General features: G+C 42.1%; 2 protein-coding genes across 2 annotated transcripts; one reads left to right on the top strand and one right to left on the bottom strand.

Moving 5' to 3' along the window:
• Positions 1 to 532: 532 nt before the first annotated feature.
• On the bottom strand, positions 533 to 12,918 carry TEX51 (testis expressed 51). Its single transcript, XM_089480807.1, has 9 exons — positions 12,910 to 12,918; positions 12,463 to 12,709; positions 11,054 to 11,128; positions 10,102 to 10,191; positions 6,599 to 6,616; positions 2,839 to 2,928; positions 1,132 to 1,198; positions 780 to 936; positions 533 to 716 (listed from the first exon to the last, which is right to left on the bottom strand). The coding sequence occupies exons 1-9, from the start codon at positions 12,916 to 12,918 to the stop codon at positions 567 to 569; spliced, it is 903 nt and encodes a 300-aa protein (XP_089336933.1). The 3' UTR covers positions 533 to 566.
• Positions 12,917 to 19,229, top strand: IZUMO3 (IZUMO family member 3). The gene is made up of 7 exons (XM_089481214.1): positions 12,917 to 13,142; positions 13,368 to 13,442; positions 15,316 to 15,405; positions 16,312 to 16,329; positions 16,472 to 16,552; positions 17,399 to 17,489; positions 18,863 to 19,229. The coding sequence occupies exons 1-7, from the start codon at positions 12,917 to 12,919 to the stop codon at positions 18,918 to 18,920; spliced, it is 639 nt and encodes a 212-aa protein (XP_089337340.1). The 3' UTR covers positions 18,921 to 19,229.
• Positions 19,230 to 19,248: the final 19 nt, after the last annotated feature.

Raw genomic sequence — 19,248 nt, 5'->3', positions numbered from 1 at the left:
ATTTGCCAGACTAACAAATCTATGTCTTTGAATTCTACCAGCATGGAAATAGCAACGTGAGAGCTGTCTCTATTAGAAATTTGGTTTAGGGTTGACATTAGAATGATGTGGAAGTTTGTGAAGGGTGATTACTCTGTTTATCTCATGTGCACAATGCATCAGATATGCCAGATTATGACAAAGGAATGGGTGCAGGGGCTGGAACTGCTCTTGGTATCACAGAAATGCAGCCCAGGAAAAGTACAACCAAAGCTTTCTTCTCCTCTATGCTCTGAGGAGCGAATGGTCTCAAGTTCAAGTCTGTCAGGACAAAAGATGGAAATCACTTCCTTTGCCCCACTTTGTGACCTAACAGCTCATTGTGTTCCCAGAGGTGTTGAGGCATAAAGAAAAAAAAATGTCCAGACTTGTTAATCTGTTTGAGATACACTTGTGTTGGTACAATATGAGATGGCTTTAGCTTAGTACACCAGAATAGTTCAGGCTACACGCTTACACGAAAGAGCAAAAAAGACAACATATTATAGAGACAAAACTGGTGCAAAGAAATCATTGTGGTAAACAGTTTAATATCTAGCATTAAATGGTGGGGGACTTGGGATGTCAAATGGTGGAGGGCTTGGGATGTCAAAAGGTGGAGGACTTGGGATGTCAAAAGGTGGAGGACTTGGGATGTCAAAAGGTGGAGGGTTCTCATAATGCGGAGTGTTTACGTTCTCATAATGTGGATGGCTTCGGATTTTCCCCGCTCTGGAGCCTGATGCTAGGAGGTTTGAGACATTTCGTGATTTGGAATCTCGGACTGCTTCTTCTGACTCCTCAGAGCTCTCCCATTCATCTGAGCTCTCAGTGCTTTTTGAACTCCCTGAACTCTCTTTGTCGTCCTCATCTTGGTCCTTTCCTTCTCCTGCTGCCTTTTTCTTACGACGGTAATACCTGTGGTCAAAGTGACAGGAACTGTAAATACAGCTTGTCTTTAGAGAGGCAACAAGAAGGTTATACTTTAGCTGCACCACCCAGGCAGTGAGCAAAATTTGATGAAGAAAATCATGACAAGTGCCTTCTATTTTCAAAATGTTTCAAATATATTATCCACTTTGCAACAGCCTCTTAAAGTGCCTAAGAACTCACCAAACTCCACCTCCTATACCCAGTAAGAATAGAAATGTCAGCAGCACTGCTATCAGAACTTGAGGTCCTGTAAAAAAAGAAGAAGAGGCAAGACAGGAAGATAATGGTGATAGAGGCCTGGTAACAATTTAAATAGACACTATAAAATACAGTAAGTACAGTCAGCCCTCATCCACCAATTTTTTACCCACAGTTTCAAGAATTCATAACTTGAAAATACTTTAAAAATATACCAATTACCATAGGTAAGCTTTGATTCTGCCATTTTATATAAGGGGCACCATTTTATTATGCCATTATATTTAATGGGAGTTGAGCATGCACAGATTTTTGTATCCACGGTGCTTCCTGGAACCAAACCCCAGCGGATACCAAGGGCCCATTGTATCTATCTGTAGCATACTCTCCAACTGTCTCAAGATGGCAAGGGCAGTCCCTATTAATCCACTGTCATTCCACTTTTTCAGCTACTTTTAAAATATTCCTGTTTCTGTCTCCTCTTTCCCCTTTTCTCCTCAGCTTGCATCAGTTACTTGAAACTGAGTTCAAAGTGCCAATGCCAATGCAGTTTTCACTCAATTAACTCAGCGAGGGAAGAGGAGAGGGCACAGTTATTTCTAATAAGAGTTGGTGGAAACACTCCTTTTAATTTCAACAGTATTCACATTTTAAAGTGATAGCTAGGATACACTGTGTACAGTGGTACAGGATACTTTGCAGGAATCAGGTCCTCCTCTTCTGAGTGAGATGTGACTACATTTATTTATTTTATTAGAGTACTTATACCCCTCCCTTCAGCCCTAAAGGCTATCAGAGCGGCTTACAATTATTATTTTTAATTAGACAGTTCCCTGCCCTCAGGCTTATGTTAGCAAGGGCTTCTTGAATGCAGTGCCATGGAAGATGTGAGTTTCTGCCCCTGCCCCTTTGGTTCACTTGACACAGACATTCTTAAGGCAATAGAGTAGATTTGCAGGCCTCATCCAAAGGAAGAAATGTATGTTTCTGGGGTTACAGTTTTAGGTACAATGATCACTGTCATGGTGGCTGTGATATCAATGGGGAGATGGATCTGGAGGCCAAAATACCACCAGTATAGAGCATGGGTGAAGACCATTCTTGCTTTGAATTTTCATACTATCCTTCCTCTAATAGTACATACATAATGCTTTCCCCCCTCAGCTCCTATTTTTATCCTCCCAGCCACCATGTAAATTAGATTAGTTTGAAAGAGAGAAAATCTCAAGGGTAACTCAGCTAGCAGACCCAGACCTAATGCCACTGCTCTATGCCCCACCAGCCTTGCTTTAACTCAGTTAATTACAGATGTGAAAAATGTGCTCATTTTAATGCAGTCATAGGAGAGGTCATAGATGAGGGCAGCTGAAGTCAAGGGCCTGTGGTTTATATTAGTCTGCAGAATTATGTTAAGATTTGTTGTTTACAGTTATTTCCCACTAGACCCATAAGGATTGCAGGATAGTGTAGATATATGTTTTATTTGTGCACAACAGCCTTGCAGAGCAAAAAGAGAAAAAGAGTTTGGAGGCATCCAAGGCAATCTCTAGTTCAAGAAAGTTCAAGCCCCTTGTGGTAGCTATTGCCTCATTTTCATTTTCGGTTTGTACTAGCTGGTGCACAGAAATGAGAGTACATGCTGTTTAGAGAAGGGGTGGATAGCGGAGAAAGTTGGAGAGAGATGCTTACCTGCACATACCATGGGGTCATTGCAGGGAGCTCTGAGAAGCTGACAGCTTTTGCAATGTGCTACTTCATAGGGACGATACCGGGACTGGCCTATGGAAATGCCAAGGGGTAGTTAGATTCAATCATGCAATGATTCAGACATTAAGTAAAATTATGGTTGGTTCAAATGGAATGACAAATCATGGCTTGTGACATCTGAACCAAAACTGATCAGTGGGTCTCCATCAAGCTAGGATCTGAAGACAGTCTGAAATAGGTTTGTAAACCATGATTTGGACAGTCTGTGGTTTGGCATCCCACATGAACCAAAAATACATAGTTTGGAGTATTTATCTCAGAGGCCATGTCTTGGGATAGGATCTGGGGATTCTCAGGAAAGGTGAGTAAAGGGAGCAGCCACACAAATCATGATTTGCTAGCATTTCTGATACACAAATTATGATTCAGTCTCAAGTATGGTTCGTTAGTGCAAACCATGGTTTGGTATTCCAAACCAACTCAAACCACTGACACAAAGTTGTTAATGAGTGGGATCCAGACTTTGTTAAACACTTTGCGTTGTAGCTAGGCCTGGGCATACTTAGAGCTGGCATACTGATATTAATGGGAACTGATGTACTGTAATTTAAGTCACTGTTTTCAATATGTCTATGTTAAGTATGGACATCAGCTACGCTGCTGGTAGCAGTACTGTTGGTAGAGTCTTCCATGTTAGAAAGATATTTGCTAAGGATGCAGACTAAATGTACCAAACAGTTAATGGGCAGCAGCAATAATGAGGATGACACTGACGGAGGATCTCTCAGAGACAACAGCAGTGGCACCATAACTAATGTATTGAGCTGTGGGAGGCACTAGAATTGAAAGGTATTGTAAAATATAGATACTCAGACTAATTGACCAGGAGGTAGAAGAACCTTGGACTGAAGCCAGGGACATTGTCAGGGTGGGATGCAAAAAGACACTAAATATCCAAAGGTAAGGAGAAACCTCAATGGATTACAGTTAAAGGAAGTTAAGAAGCAAAAGTAAAAGGTGACAAAAACAGACCCAAAAACTAGAATGCAACTGTTCAATGAGCTGGGTGCAGAGACAAGGAGAACTATAATAATCAGTGTAGAGAAACAGAGGATAACAAAAATGGAAGAGCAAAAGACCTCTTCCACAAGATCCAGGAAATCAAAGGGAAATTTAAACCAAGAGTAGAGATACTATACAACATGCAGGGGGATATTTTACATTATGGAAACAATACACTATAGAATGATATAAAAGGGATGAAAGTATGGCAGGTTCATTCAAGGAAGAATGGTTTGAAGATGAACCTACAATTTTTGAAAGTAAAATAAAAGCTGCACTCAGATCATTTGGCAGAAATGTATCACTAGGAACAGATGACATACCAATAGAGCTGCTTCAATTTTCAGAGACAGAATCTACTCCAAGTCTAACTAAAATCTGTCAACAAATCTGGAAAGCGACTGGTCCACAAATGGGAACTGTTTATATTCCAATCCCCAAGAAAGGGAACACCAGGAATTGTAGTAATCACAGGATCATTGCATTAATCTCTCATGCCAGCAAACTGGTGTTCAAAATTGTACAACAAAAACTTCCTATATATGGAGCAAGAAATGCCAGATATCCAAGGTTTTGGTGAGGAAAGGAAGAGCACCAGTGATCATATTGCAGACATAAACCTTGGATAATGGAACACACCAAAGAATTGCAGAAGAAAATCAACCTGTGCTTTATAGATTATAGCAAACCTGTTGACTGTGTAGATCATTTTTAAAAAATGGATCTTGCTTGAAGAAATGGGCATGCCACAACATTTAATTTCCCTAATGTGTAATGTGGCTGTCATCAGGACAGAAAATGAAGAAATGGAATGGTTTCCAATTGGCAAGGAGATCATGCAAGACTGCATTTTATCACCCTATCTGTTTAATTTATACACTGAACATATATGTAAAGTAGGATTAGACTCGGAGGAAGGAAGCATGCAAATTGGAGAAGGGAACATCAACAATTTAAGATATGCAGATGACACTATACTAATAGCAGCCAGTAGCAAAGCGTTGGAACAATTACTGAAGAAAGTCAAGGATGAAAGTTCAAAGACAGATTTACACAGATTATTTATACAACTCTAAAGGAGACGATGAAGACATTGAGATAGTTCAAGTTTTTCCATACCTTGGCTCAAGCATTAATCAGAATGGAGACTGTAACCAAGAAATCAGAAAACAAGGCCTTGGAAGACCAACTATGAAGGAAATAGACAAGATCCTGATGCGTTAAGATACATAATTGAATATTAAAGTTTGGGTTGCCTATGCCATGGTATTTCCAATTTTTATGTGTGGTTGTGAAAGCTGGACAGGGAAGAAAGCTGACAGAAATAAAATTAACTAATTTTAAATGTAGTGCAGGAGAAGAGTTCTACAGATACAGTGGGCTGCTAAAAAGACAGATAAAGTGGATTCTAGTGCAAATCAAGCCTGAACTCTCCCTAGAAGCCAAGATGACTAAGCCAATACGGTTGTACTTTAGCCATATTGTGAGCAAGGTTGTTGATGATAGGGTGATTTGGAAGTCACTCATTCATAGGTGTCACCATAAATTGAAGTCACCTTGATGGCAGTTAACAACACATTCTAAGTATGATTATGTCTGGATCTGACCCTTTAAATTTAAGTGAAATAATCACTAGCTTCCTTGCTTTGGCTTCATGGATGCTTACATGGAACTGTCAATGCATATACCCCACAAAATGTATAGACAAGATTATCATCATTTCTAGTATTTCTAGAATTACTTCCCCAAGTGCAGTTCTGTATCCACAAGCACATTAAGAGCTTAACATCCTGAACTCTTCACACTGATGTCAAAGGAGCCAATATAAAGAAGAAGAGGGTAGAGATGCCATTTTGGCAACTACAAATGCACATTAATTTCTGGATTGTTTGCCTTAATGCTACAACAGCATAGGCTGCTCTCTTTCCAGGATGAAATGGAGGATAGTTTTATCAGATCCTGCTGGTAACTAACCAGAACATAGAAAGCTACATTCAATTTTGCCTGGCAGTCTTAAAAGTAACTGAAAAACACAGTTGCTTCCCAGCAACCTCATTTTCTCCTGAAAAGGTGAAACAGGACTCCACCATCACCACTGTTTAATGGAATCAAACACCCAAAACTATAAAAGTATGTTAAATATTATATAATGCATAAAGAGTAGCATTATCCTTTGTTTTGTTACAATTGTAGTATTTGCTACTGACAAAAGGAGTTACTTCCAAGTATCTTCCAGCTAGTTACTTCCACTCTTTCACCAACATTGGGTATCAATTCCATCCTCTGCTTGTCCATCTCAGTTTCAGTTGTAATGTTGTACTTGGAACATTCCTTTATCCAAACCATGACTGGAACATTCAAGGAAGAGTAGTCCCCCCAAAAGTCATATTTCCAAGTAGCGCCTATATCTTTTCAAAATGTCTGTGCTGTCTGAACTCTGCTTTTTGAACCCAGAACACAAAGAGGGAAGGAAAGGAGTCCAGTTTGGAGGAAGGCAGAATGGATGGGTGCCTCCGTCCTACCCAACTTCTATATTTCACAATTCTCTTGACACACATAGATATGCACCTAAGCAAGCAAACTGAAAATGTACACACACATGCACACACACACACACACACACACACCAAGCAGCAGATGGCCAGACAGAGGCACATCTGGTTTAGACAGACGGACTCACCGCAGGAGAAACTGCATACTGTGAGGGTGGAAAATGGAGAGGAGACAAAAACAACAACAAAGGAATTAGTATGCAAGGGTGAGAATCATCTGTTTAAATTTTCCCCAACCCAATAGCTGCAGGTGAACCAACCCAGGCCTCTGTTACCCAATCATAACCCCTACAACAAATTATTCTGTAATTTTGAAGGTTTCCAAAACGCAAACCTTCACTTTGCCATTTTATATAAAGGACACCATTTTGCTATGCCCTTGGATTTAATGGAACTTGAGCATCAACAGATTTTGGTATCCTGGGGAGGAGGGGGGGCTGGAACTAAACCTCAGCAGATACCAAGAGCCCACTGTATTTTTAGATTTTATGCTTCCACTACATTCTCATGGCTGGTCTCTACACAGTGCACAGCGCCCAAGAACCCTGAAGCCACCTCTTCTCATGCAAGATCCATGTGAGAAAGAAGGATGAGGTGCGACTTGGGATACCAAGATCTTGTCCCCAATGCACATAAAACCCACCGTGTGATATTGGGCCACTCATTCTCTCTCATCCCAGCCAACCTCACAGGGTTGTTGTGAAGATGAAGAGAGCAGAGTGGAGAGCCATGTCTTCATTGGAAGAAAGGTGGAATGTAGACAGAACACCAAACCCTCCCCATCCCTACAAACACACCTTTATTCTTTAATATGGTTCCATTTTCACAGTCACCCAAAGTGGATTAAAATCCATAAACAGGCCTTGAAAGGGCAACAGTGAAAGGGTTAAACATTCTGCCCACAGAACAGGTGTTGCTTCTTAGATCCACTTCAAAAGCAGCTTTTCCTGGTTAAAAAGGATTTCTGAGGTAACACTGCACTTGTCTGCTGGTAAGATCTAGCTTAGTCTTTACACAATAACATAAACCTAATTAAAAATAATAGCACAGTATCAATATCTGTTACTGTCTATATGTCTGAATTAAGATGTCATTGACCATTGTTGGTTTTGTTGTGTGCCTTCAAGTCGTTTCTGACTTCTGGTGACCCTAAGGCAACCCTATCACAGGGTTTTCTTGGCAAGTTTTTCAGAGTGGGGTTGCTCTTGCCATTCTCTAAAAGAGTGTGACATGCCCAAGGTCACCCAGCAGAGGCGGCATTTGAACCCTGGTCTCCAGAGTCCAATGCTCAACCACTGCACCCCAGTGGCTCTCCATTTTTAGATGGGATTCTAATTCACGTCAGCGCATTTGTCAACTGGGTTGTGAATCTACACCAGGTTTTAGACCAAACTTCAAAAGAATCACCAAAAGTAGTGAGCCTTCTTCAAAAAAATTAATTCAGCACTTTCAGTAGTTCCTTTAAAGTTCAGATGGAAACCCAGAATGGGTTGACCACAGCACAGATATTGGAGCTACCAGACATTATTGATTCTAACAATATTGTGGCCACAACTGAGAAGGCTCTGCATCGTTCCATTTCTAGGAATCTGCCTGGAGCACCTTTATCTCCTGGTCCATCCTTCCTCAACCCAGTAGTACACAGATGGTTTCAGATAGACCAGATGTCCCATCCTTGCTTTCAAAGGATATGTGGCAAGAACTGAAGGAACCAGCTGTAACAGAGAACGGAGTTTGTATGCCTACACGACTGGCACAGAAGACAGAATTTCAGCATGTCCAGTTTTTCTCCTTTCCAGAAAAGGAGCAGCTACTAAAATTACTGAAAATGGAGCGTATGTCACGATTTCTGAATTTAGCATCAGCATGGCTGCAGAATATAGTTCAGCAGCATGGGATCCAAAAATAGATGGCTCCAAATTCACTTGCTGTCATTTTTAAGTAGGATGAAGAAAGACTCTTGTTAGAAATCTTGAGGGATCTCAAGGCATTTTGGCATCTGAGATAAAACAGAAATTTCAAGGTGCACAACACTAAATACCAGTCAGATTCTTTAGGTACTTGAAGCAGAAACTTCCACAAGCCTCTTTCCCCATTTCTGGCAATAAAAATTCAATCAGTTACTAACAACTAGCTGTCCATACATTCAATGGTATTTCATTTCTATGTTGCCTTTCTCCCCAGAAGCTCACAGCTAAATCCATTAAACAATTACAATAAAAATATAAAAGACAACTAATATATACTAGCTAAATACAATATAAAATTACATAAACAAAAATTAAAAACATAACTAAAACACACCCCATATAAAGGCCTCTGTGACCCAATTATACAGTGGGCCCTTCTGATCTGCTGTGGTTCCATTCTGGACCCCCACCTGGGTGGCAAAAACCACAATACATCAAGTCCCATAGTTTCCAATGGCTGTGTGCATGGACGCTCTCCTGTGACGTGCACACACAGGGCCATTAAAGTCAATGGGGCTTGCTGTCCATGGATGCTCAATTCTGTTGGGGCAGACACACTGTACTTTGAAAGCCTGGTTGAATAAAAACATCTTTGCCTGCCAGCAAAAGGAAAACAGGCAGGGAGCCGCCTAGCCCCCACGGAAGGGCAATCCAGAAGGTAGGAGCAACCACCAAGAAGGCTCTCTCTTGTCTCCTCACCCAACAAGACTGTAATGGTGGTGAGACAGAGATAAAGCCTTCCTAACTAGATCTTAGGACCGTTGCAGGCTGGTAAGGGGAAATACAGTCTTTCAGATAGTGGACCTAAGCCATGTAGGGTTCATAGCAATGGTCTCTGTAGTATGCATAGTATATTTGACATCAAGTGCAGACAGTGGTGTCACTAGGAGGTGTGGTGGTGCAGCCCACACCAAGTGACACCCCAGAAGGGGGAGAGTGAGGCCCAGTCGGGCCCTTCCCCCATGCTCCCCTTGTTCTGCCCCCACGAGCGCTTTTCCTCCCCTCGTTCTTTCCCCGTGCTCCCCCACAATGCTCCCACTCCCCCTATGCCATCCCATCATTTTCCTCATTGAGAAAAGGATGTGGTGGCACAGGGGGAGGGAGTGCCCACTGACCCCAGAAGCCTTCCCCTCGCACCGGGTGACATCCAATGCAGGGATGCCACTGAGTGAGGATCCTTTTTAATACCAGCCCATTACTCTTCAACAGCCTTTTCCAAGTCTGGCAGAGCTGCTGGGTGGGTGGGTGAGGGAAGGGGTTCTCTTTGCCACTTAGCTAGCAGACCCACCAAGCCCAGAAAGCAGCCCAATCCCACCAGTGGTTGCTGGTGGGGGTGGGTTGCTCTTGCCACCCTGCAGCCTTTTCCACGTCTGGCAGAGCTGCTGGCCAGGAGGGAGAAAGAGGAGACGGTTTTCCCATCTGGCCAGCAGTTGCCAGATATGGAAGGGAGCCCCTTTCCACCAGTGTATCACTGCACCACCATAATGATGCCCATGTCTGGTTGAGTTTGCTTAATGGTAGGCCTGGTCCTGGCCAAAAGATCTGCCGCTACTCAGTGTAGACAATATTGAGCTAGATGACCAACAAGCTTGCTCAGCATAAAAGAGCTTCCTGTGTATCTGGATCTTTTATCAACACAAACTGAATGGAATGCCACTTACTTTCTTTCATAAAAGACTGAGATGCCTCATCTAATTTCTTGACAAAATTCTCTTTTTCCTGCTCTGCCTCCCTCAGAAGGCGTTCATGATCTGTGGATTATATTTTTAAAAAGGTGTGTGGAACAACTGCAAATCTGAACAATGCTTCCCAGATCCCTCAGCTAATGGGATTGTGGGTGTACTGGTCCCCAAAAGTAATTTCCAATTGCTGAGTGTAAATTATAAAGAAAGGATAAAGTCAGATGGACATTTAGTAGCCAGTGATCACCTGATCAACCCCCCAAAAACCCTCCTAAATGTTCCAAGCTATAATGTTCACAGTCATGTTTTCTGTTTAATTTCATAAAAGTGAATCTGAGTTTGTATTGTTCTTAACAAATGGAGAAGGACACCAAGTATGTTCCTTGCCTGAGATGTCACTTTTCCAGGCCATTGTGAGATTCAAAGATGCAAAAAAGAACAGCCCTAAAACAATTAGGGGGCTGTGGCAGCTCCTACATGAAGAAACATCACATTTCCTAGAACGTAAATATCTCAGCACACTATAAATCTCAGATTTTGTAGGATTCAGATGGCAGTTAAGTAGTATCAAACTGCTAAAACTGTATACCGTAATATGGATACACCCTGGATATCATGCTGATCTGGAACTCCTGTAATGCTATTCTGGAAGCCTGAATAGCATTGCTTAATGTGGGTGAAATCTTCCCTCCATCCCCAAGAAAGCCATAACAGTTTGCAGGGATTTTATACTTCTCCTTTTTTGTACAATTTGAACAAGGCAGTTACAAAATTGTAAACAGCTATTTCCTGGAAAAGATACAATTATTTGAGAACTATATCAGAAATAATATTGGGGCTAGGAGGCGCTTTGACAGTAAACTCAGCTCCCACCTAATAATATTTTCACTGCAGGAAAGTCCAGAAGGAAAGGCACAGAATCAGCTCCTACCTTTCCCGCTTCTCTGAATAATATTTTCAAGGTGGAGAAAAAGATTCCCAGCTTCACGCTCCATATGGTCTCGTTCTGCAGAAATAAAGGCAGATGACAAAAAATAAATGAAGCTTGGCGTTCCTGGCCTAATCCTCTCTTCTGAACATAGCCTCCCACACGGCAGAAAACACTAGGAATAACATGACAGTTCATTTGTCTATTTCAAACTTCTGTGGTAGCTGTAGCTAGATTAATATTGTAGTCCAATCCAACCAGCAGATGCCAGATTAGGGAAGGATGATCTGTTTCAGAATTTGGAAAGTTACTGCTGAAGATAGTTATAGTTTGGTTCTCCCCCCCCCCCCCAAAAAAAAGAGTAGTTATCGTTATAGATGCATTTTAAAGGCAACACAAATTTCCAGTGTTAACAAATTTCCTGTGATTTGCCAATCATGTCAGATTTCACAGTTTCCCCCCTTCTTTTCTGCACTATTCCTAATAAATGAAGCTGCTATTGCTATTCCAAAGTTTTTGTTCCTAACCAGAAGGCAAGTTTTTAAAAACGACATATTGTGGTTGTGATGTGATTTGTGACAATCAAAGTAGGAGTGTTGGAAACGACTTGAAGGCAAAAAACAACAATTTCAGAAAAGGGTTGTAGGAAATGGTTATATGTACTTTAGGACTTTGAAACAGAGGCAGTCATAAAAACTTCCTAACATCTCATGGAAAGTTGCTTGACCCTTATCTTCCTTTATTTCTGCCATTGCGGGCAAGGTCACCAGGACTGCCCTTCCTATTGTCTGAAGAGAGGTTGTTAGGCCTTTATCTTCCTTTATATCTCTCCGGGGGGGGGGGGGGGACAAAGTGCAAGGCTGTGAACTGCGTGCCATTCCAGCCCCCAGGTCTTCTTCTTCTTTTTTTTTTTTGCCCCAAAATGACCCCAAGGGTCATCACATTTCTGGAGCCTCTTGGGTGACAAAGATGGGCAAAAATGCCACAGAAGACATTTGTGGGCCAAAGAATTGAAGGGGAAAATGAAAAATATGGAAGAAATGGCACTGGGGATTGGAAGCTGTGGTGTTTTGTGCTGGGCCCTGGCAGGATGTGTGTCCAGTATTCTTAAGGTCTCATGAGGGACCAGTGTAGCCCCATATAGGCTTAGATTCCTGTCTATTTATATGTCTTGTATGCCTTGTCGTTTCTAACATATGGTGACCCAAAGATGACCCTATAATGAGGTTTTCTTGGCAAGATTTGTTCAGAGAAGGTTTGCCATTGCCTCCCCTTGAGGCTGAAAGCATGTGACTTGCCCAAGATCACCCAGTGGGTTCCATGGCCAAGCTGGGAATCGAACCCTGGTCTCCAGAATCGTATCCAACACAAACCACTACGCTATCCCAACTTGGTCTATCCCTATTTTATACCCAAATACATTCTGCCGCTGGAGCCACTAGGACTTTCCAGGAAAATTTTCACCAGTCTTCGAGTGGCTTCTGAATCCCGATCAAGCAGCAGATATGCATCGTAGCCAAAGTGTGCAACAGCATCTGGCCAGCAGCGGAGGCATGTGCCAGCCACCTGCATAGGCAGAGCCCAGGCCAGGAATCCTAGCAGAGATGCTTTAGCCATGGAAGCCTGAACAAAGTCAGATGCCAGTTCAACATTCTTCTTCTAGCTTCACAACTGGGCTACTGACATCACTTCCTGTTCTATAGCTAGCATCACAGAGACTGACGCCAACAACATTTGCCTATATGCTGTCTCTCCTTGGTAACATTTCCCTGTGCGATGGAACTAGTTGTCTTTCAGACAGTTCCTTGCTTCAGAAGGAAAGTTGCCTTGGATATGATATCTGGCCCTCATAGCGCAACCGCTGCCATGGTGCCTCGGTTCCTGTCCGTGTTCCCCCTGTTTCTGTTATCCTTCAAAGCAACAGCTGGGTGCCTTCAATGCGACCGCCGTTTCTTGGACTCTGTGGCAACCCTAATGAAGGAAATGTTGCCAGAAGATGTACCCGACCGTTACACCCTAATCGAACGGCACGTCCAGGCCCTGGCTGATTTGCATAGCACCTTCCTCCAAAAGAAATATGAAAGAGTACTCGGTGCGACCTGAACAGAGAAGTATTAGTGGGGTTAGAAAAAGAAAAGTGTCCGGAGACTGGCAAAGTTACCTTTGGGGACTACATCTCTCAGAATCCTGCAGGCAGAATGGCTGGTGACCATGTTCACTGGGGGATTCTGGGAACTTGCAGTCTAAAAATAACTTTCCCAGGCTCTGGCTTTAGTATCACAATTGTAGAATTAAATCTGTGCATGTCTCCTTCCAGATGTACGTGGAGTGATGTCTCTTAAATCAGATATTATCAGCCGTTTGCGAGAGATAAACAACAGCACATGGAAAGGTATGATGTGGAAAATTTTGGTTATTGGGTTTACAGCTGAAATTAGCACCTCTTGCCTTCATATACTAAGCCTCCATGTAGATATCATAAATGTAAACTCTAAAAATTAATAACACAGAGAGATTTAGACTGTTCTCCTAAATGTAGAACTCAGCAGATACCTTGAACTACACATTCCATCATCTTCATCAATCCTGTCTGAAAATGGGGGGTGGGAGGTTGTAGGTCATCATATCTGGAAGCTGCCAGGTTGTAGGGAAGGAGCAGGTATCCAAAAGCTTGAAGTTTTATCCACTGTACCCATGTCTTGCTCCAAAACAAACGTAAACTGGATCAAGATGACTGATGGACCCATTAAGTCAAATTCAGATTAACAACCATGTAAGGTGGCCCAATTATGCAGCATGTAAGTAGCCCTGGTATGCATCATATAGATTTTGTAATTCATATAGAAATACCACTTAAACATCTAGAAGAGAGAAAAGGCATATCTGCATGCAATTTGGGTAGGTATGTTAACTTACATGGCTAGGTGCAAATTTCAAAACATTGATTACAATTTAATTAGCAAAACCAATTCTATCTCAGGGGCTGTCAGACCGCCTCTAAGGGACGGCCTGCAGCCGCCTCTATCTGCACTGGATTGGGGCCATGGCAACTGCATGCTGCAGCCCCAATCTCTCCTTTCCACCATGCAGAAAGTAGCTGCAAAAAGCAGCTCCTTTTTGTGCCCTGGAAAGGGTGTCATAGCCACCAGTGCACAGCTTTTTTGCGCTCCTTTGGTGCTGCATCATGTAGATGCAGTACCAGAGGAGTGCTATGATGCTGCCGCCGGCCATGGGGATGCCATGCCCCGACTCTGTCCCCAGACCAGCCTTAATGGCCAGTCTGTGGATCCTCTCAGTCTCATTATTATTTTTATAAATAAAAGTGCTCCCAATTACTAGGGGCATGGGCAATGTCTGGCTCTCCCTGGCCTAATATATCTTGGGGAGGGGGGAATGGGAAAGACAAAAAACAAAACAAAACTGTAGAGAAACAGCACCCAGCATCCTCAGAAAGTCATTGAGAGGCATGTGGGGGGAAATTATTTCTCAAAAAAAATTGTAACCCTAACTCTTGGGGCCACATGTCCTCATAAACTGCAGTTTCCGCATATACTCTCCAACTGTCCCAATTTGGGAAGGACGGTCCCTATTACTCCTCTGTCATCCCACTTGTCCAGTTATCTTTAAAATTTTCCAGCTGCTTGCTCTCTCCTTCTGTTTCCTCCCTTTATCCTGAGGCTACTTCAGATCTGACACTGGGGAAATAATCTAGTTTGTGATTGCTTTAACTGCCCTGGCTCAATGCTAGGGAATACTGGAAAGTGTAGTTTTGTGAGACATGTAGCCTTCCCTGTCAGAGAGCTCTGGTGCCACAATAAACTGCAATCCCCAGGATTCCCTAGCACTGAGCCAGGGTAGTTAAAGCAGTTTCAAACTGGATTATTTCTGCAATGTGTTTTGAACCTCAGTTGCTGGAAATTGAGTTCAAAGTGCAAAAGCAGTTTGCATTCAGATTACTTCTTAGTGAGGTGAGAGGTGAGCAGAATCTTACCCTTCCCAATAGTCTCAGGCAAAAGCAATGCTCCAGCCCCTCTTGGCTTGTGCATTCTTATTCATTAATAAGTTTTGCCACCTTGAACAAACTCTGATGTGGCTTGGACACACATGTACCAGTTTTCATCTGTGAAATGTTGGAAAGTATGTCCCCACTCCAATTGAACTCAAAGTCCCCCAATTTTTCCACGCTAGAATTGTAACTTGGTCCATTAAGAATTCACAGGTCTCTTTGCTTTGCAATAGCCTCTTTCTCATTTTTTTCCATCTAGGGGTTTTCCTGTGGCAACTCTCTATGTACAAGCTTAGGGTCTTCCTGCAAAATCACATGCAACAGACGCTGGAGAAATTCGCCGACTTTGGTACCAATCCCTCAAGGAATGACAGGCACAGTGCTTCCTAGGAGGAATAGCTTCAATATGAGATACAGAAAACCCAATGCACCATAGGTTTCTTTTTTAAAAAATGACTGATATGGAGCTAAGATAGACATACAAATACAAATTATATAACTAGATTAAGAAAGATAAGGACACAAATAATAGCCAGAATCCTTTTGATGTCTTATGTATGTGTAAGTTCTCCTGTGGAAAAAAATGGACATTTAGATCCAATGTGAAATGTGCAAGCAAAGTTCCGCATAAGGTGTCATTGAACATGTGCATTGTACATGTTGAAATAAATGCACACCGTGCATGCAGATGAGCATGTGTTTTTGGTTACACATTTGGTTGTGCAACAGCACAATTCATGCACAAGATGGCGTTCTGCCACCACCATGTCACTCCATGAGTGTAAAGTGATGATCTATCTTCTCAATATAGGAGCTTAGCCAATTACTGACATATAAAATTAAAGCTTATTGCTTTAAAGATTGCCGCTTAAGTGAGGTCTCCAGGTAGTGAAACAACAAAACTGAAGTGCCACTGAATTGTCTTAACCAAAGCAAATTAAAAACAGGTGCATTTACATCCAGAAAAGGTGGACAGCTTGTGGCCCTCTAGATGTAAATAGACTACAACTTCAATCATATCAGCTAGGATTGGTGGCTAGCTTGTGTGTTATTCCTCATTGATAACTTTTGTTATCTTGACCACACACTGATGTTGCTTGGCCACATTTGTCCCATTTTTCATCTGAGAAAATGGGACTTTACATTGTTGACTGGTGAGCATAAAATCATGAATTGCATAAGAACTAAGAAAGAAACCCTCCATGTGTAAGGTCTCTAAACCATTCTTCTTCTCTCTTTTCTTCCCACAACTCAGCTTGTTCGGAGGACTGCAGTAAGTATTGGAACCCCTTCCCCAATCACCTCTGAACCCTTCCCAGTTTTTTTCTAGTCGGTCCCTGAATCCTCCTCTGTCTGAAATGGACAATCCCCTAAGGGCCTCCAGTTCTCAGCCTTGATGTTCATCTTTTTGGTAGCCATTACTGAAGGGCCTGTTTTGGACTGCTGGACCTGCCTACGGATTGCTGTCCAATGTTTTGATGGAGAGCTCTGTGGAGGTACGGCCTGAGCAAAGGGGCAGGGATGCTTTGAGGCTTTGACTCTTGTTTCTGAACCAATAGCATTTTGGGGAGCCAGGGTGGGGAGCATGAATTATCTCTAAATATTTGGAGTTGTTCTACGTAAAGAAGAGATGTCCATAATTGCCTAAGATGGTATGTAAAGTGTTCTTGTAGCACCTTTCAGACTAACTGGAAGAAAGAAGTTGGACTTAAGTCCACTTCCTCAAATTCATTTGGTGGAGTGGAAAGCCAGGGACAAACCTATATTTGCCATTAGTGTGTGAGAATGTCAATTCAAATTCAGAATCCTTTGTGTATAGAAATGAAGTGGACAAAGACAGAGGAACCTTGTCTGAGGTGAGGACTATCACACTAACCTATTCTCCTCAGGCTAGTGTCCTCTGCCTTTGTTCACCAATGACCAACTTGCCACTTAATTTCCATACACAAAGGATTTTGAATTTGAATTGACATCTCACACACTAATGGCATATATAGGTCTGTCCCTAGCTTTCCATTCCACCAAACGCATTTGAGGAGGTAGACTTGCTCATGCTGCCAACTTCTTTCTTTCAAAGATATAGCCATGTTAGTCTGCAGAACCAGTATGTAGAGGGAACTTGTAGCACCTTTGAGACTAGCATGACCTTTTGTAGACTTCTATTTACTTCCTCCAACTTTTTTTCTTTCAGTTAGTCTCAAATGTGCTACAAGGTCTCTTGGGATATTGATTCTACAGACTAACATGGCTATATCTTTGAATTCTGCCTAAGATGATAATTTGTTAACATTTCTTTCTAGACTTTTTAAAGTGATTAATAAGACGTTTCTATTGCCTCCTAGTGGAAGACAAACGCCTTGCAGAATACAATGAAATTGTGCTTTACGTCTTCCTCGTTTGTGAGTCTGTGGTGCTGTCTTCAGCTGTGTTGATGTGAGTAGCTGGCTCTGCCACTGTGTTTCCTCAGTCTCCCATGGAATCTGGGAATCCAGGCTTTTAGGTTTTCCTGATCATACCGCTCCTCCTTGCCCTTCTTCCCAAGGAAGCTAAAATTGCCATTTGTGCCAAAAACTGTATTGCAGGAGTGGGAATTGTGTGGCTCACCAGATATTGTTGGACTGTATGTCCCAGCAGCAATATAACTGGCATAGACAAGGGTGAGGAAAATGTTGGAAACTGTGGTCCCATGGCATTTAGAAGGATACTTGACACCCATCTCTGTACCCTATTAGGATTCACAAGACTATGGCTGGAGAATGCTGGTAGAGAATGCTGAAAGTGGTAGAAAGAAAGCTAGGATATCAAGTAAAGGACTACTTTAAAACCTTTCTCATTGAAGGGTCAGCTTTCTAACTGCAGGGAGTTTTTAACATTTTTAAAAATAATAATAATTCCTTGCTGGAATCAGAACTGGTAAAGCCCATTCCCATCTATGTCATCACATTTCTTATTTCTGTGTATGGCTATGAAAGCTGGACATGGAAGACAGCTTTCAGAGAGGTCCAAAACACACTGCAGAAATAATCCAGTTTGAGACCACTTTAAGTGCCCTGGCTCTGTGCTAAGGAATTCTGGGAATTGTAGTTTATTGTGACACCAGAGCTCTCTGACAGGGAAGGCTAAATGTCTCACAGAACTACAGTTCCCATAATTCCATAGAAGGTGGTTAAATCAGTCTCAAACTGGATTATTTCTGCAATCTGTTTTGGACCGAAGAAAATCATTTGAATTGTGGTGCCAGAGGAGAGTTCTACAGATATATGGAGAGCCTAAAAAATGAATGGGTTCTAGAGCAAATCAAGCCTGAACTGAACTCACCATAGAATGCCAGAATGACCAAACGGGAGCTGTCACGTGTTGGACATATCATGATAAGATATGGTTCATTGGAAGAGATTGTAATATTTGGTAAAGTGTGAGGCAGTAGGAAAAATGGAGGACCACATTACAAGTGGATAGACTCAACCCCCGAGTCTTGCAATGCTTCAGCAAAACTATTGATAGGATGTCTTGGTGGGCTCTCATTCATAGAGTTGCCATAAGTTGAAACCAACTTAGGGGTAGTTAACAACAACAATTGACTTTACCACCCTAGAATTTTGCACTTCATTTTTCTACCATGTTTAGATAATGCTCATGTCTAAATTTTATTGTAATGTTTTAAAATTGTGGGTTTTTTTAAATCTGTAAGCAGCCTTGGGTCCCTTCTGGGAGAAAGGTAGCATACAAATGAAATAAATAAATATTTCCTGTTCTAGAATTTGAAGGAACCTCTCTCCCTCTCCCCCTCCTAACTGCTCTTCCAGATACTTGGTGTGTTTTAAACACAAGAGGATGATGATACAAAAAATAATCGGTCATTAGCTGTACTGGAAACCAGAGGATTGCTCAACACCACACCACCTTCCTACACAGCCTTGAGTTTTAACTGGCGAGAGCAAATAAGAGGACACTTGTACAAGGAAGAATGATGTTTCTCTTTTGAGCAAAGAAAAGCAAATTTGGAACCCATCTTGGTTTCCTATAAAGGAAGTGATGCCTAGTGAATCAGTAGTGTGGGTGAGTGCTGGCTGCCAAACATCTGAAGGAAATAGGCGAACCCCAATAAAGGAAAATCTCTGCAGACCAAAACAACAACAGAAAAGGAATAATTTTACCAAAATTGGGCTTTGTGTTTTTATGGAAAACTGGG

This window comes from Sceloporus occidentalis, unplaced genomic scaffold (assembly GCF_023333645.1).
Source record: "Sceloporus occidentalis isolate IW3139 unplaced genomic scaffold, rSceOcc1.0.p SCAF_14, whole genome shotgun sequence".
In the NCBI taxonomy this organism is placed as follows: Eukaryota; Metazoa; Chordata; class Lepidosauria; order Squamata; family Phrynosomatidae; genus Sceloporus; species Sceloporus occidentalis.
Note: the sequence above shows the minus strand (reverse complement) of the source record. Positions and strands in the feature narration are given on the sequence as shown.

What these genes read in the sequence shown, in the direction of transcription:
- IZUMO3 (XM_089481214.1), top strand. Translation starts at nt 12,917, where the DNA reads ATGGTGCCTCGGTTCCTGTCCGTGTTCCCCCTGTTTCTGTTATCCTTC. An exon ending in TGATGGAGAGCTCTGTGGAG is followed by an intron (nt 16,553 to 17,398) that starts GTACGGCCTGAG and finishes ATTGCCTCCTAG; the next exon opens with TGGAAGACAAACGCCTTGCA. An exon ending in CTGTCTTCAGCTGTGTTGAT is followed by an intron (nt 17,490 to 18,862) that starts GTGAGTAGCTGG and finishes CTGCTCTTCCAG; the next exon opens with ATACTTGGTGTGTTTTAAAC.
- TEX51 (XM_089480807.1), bottom strand. An exon ending in TATTCAGAGAAGCGGGAAAG is followed by an intron (nt 10,192 to 11,053) that starts GTAGGAGCTGAT and finishes TATAATCCACAG; the next exon opens with ATCATGAACGCCTTCTGAGG. An exon ending in TGACCCCATGGTATGTGCAG is followed by an intron (nt 1,199 to 2,838) that starts GTAAGCATCTCT and finishes CTTTTTTTACAG; the next exon opens with GACCTCAAGTTCTGATAGCA.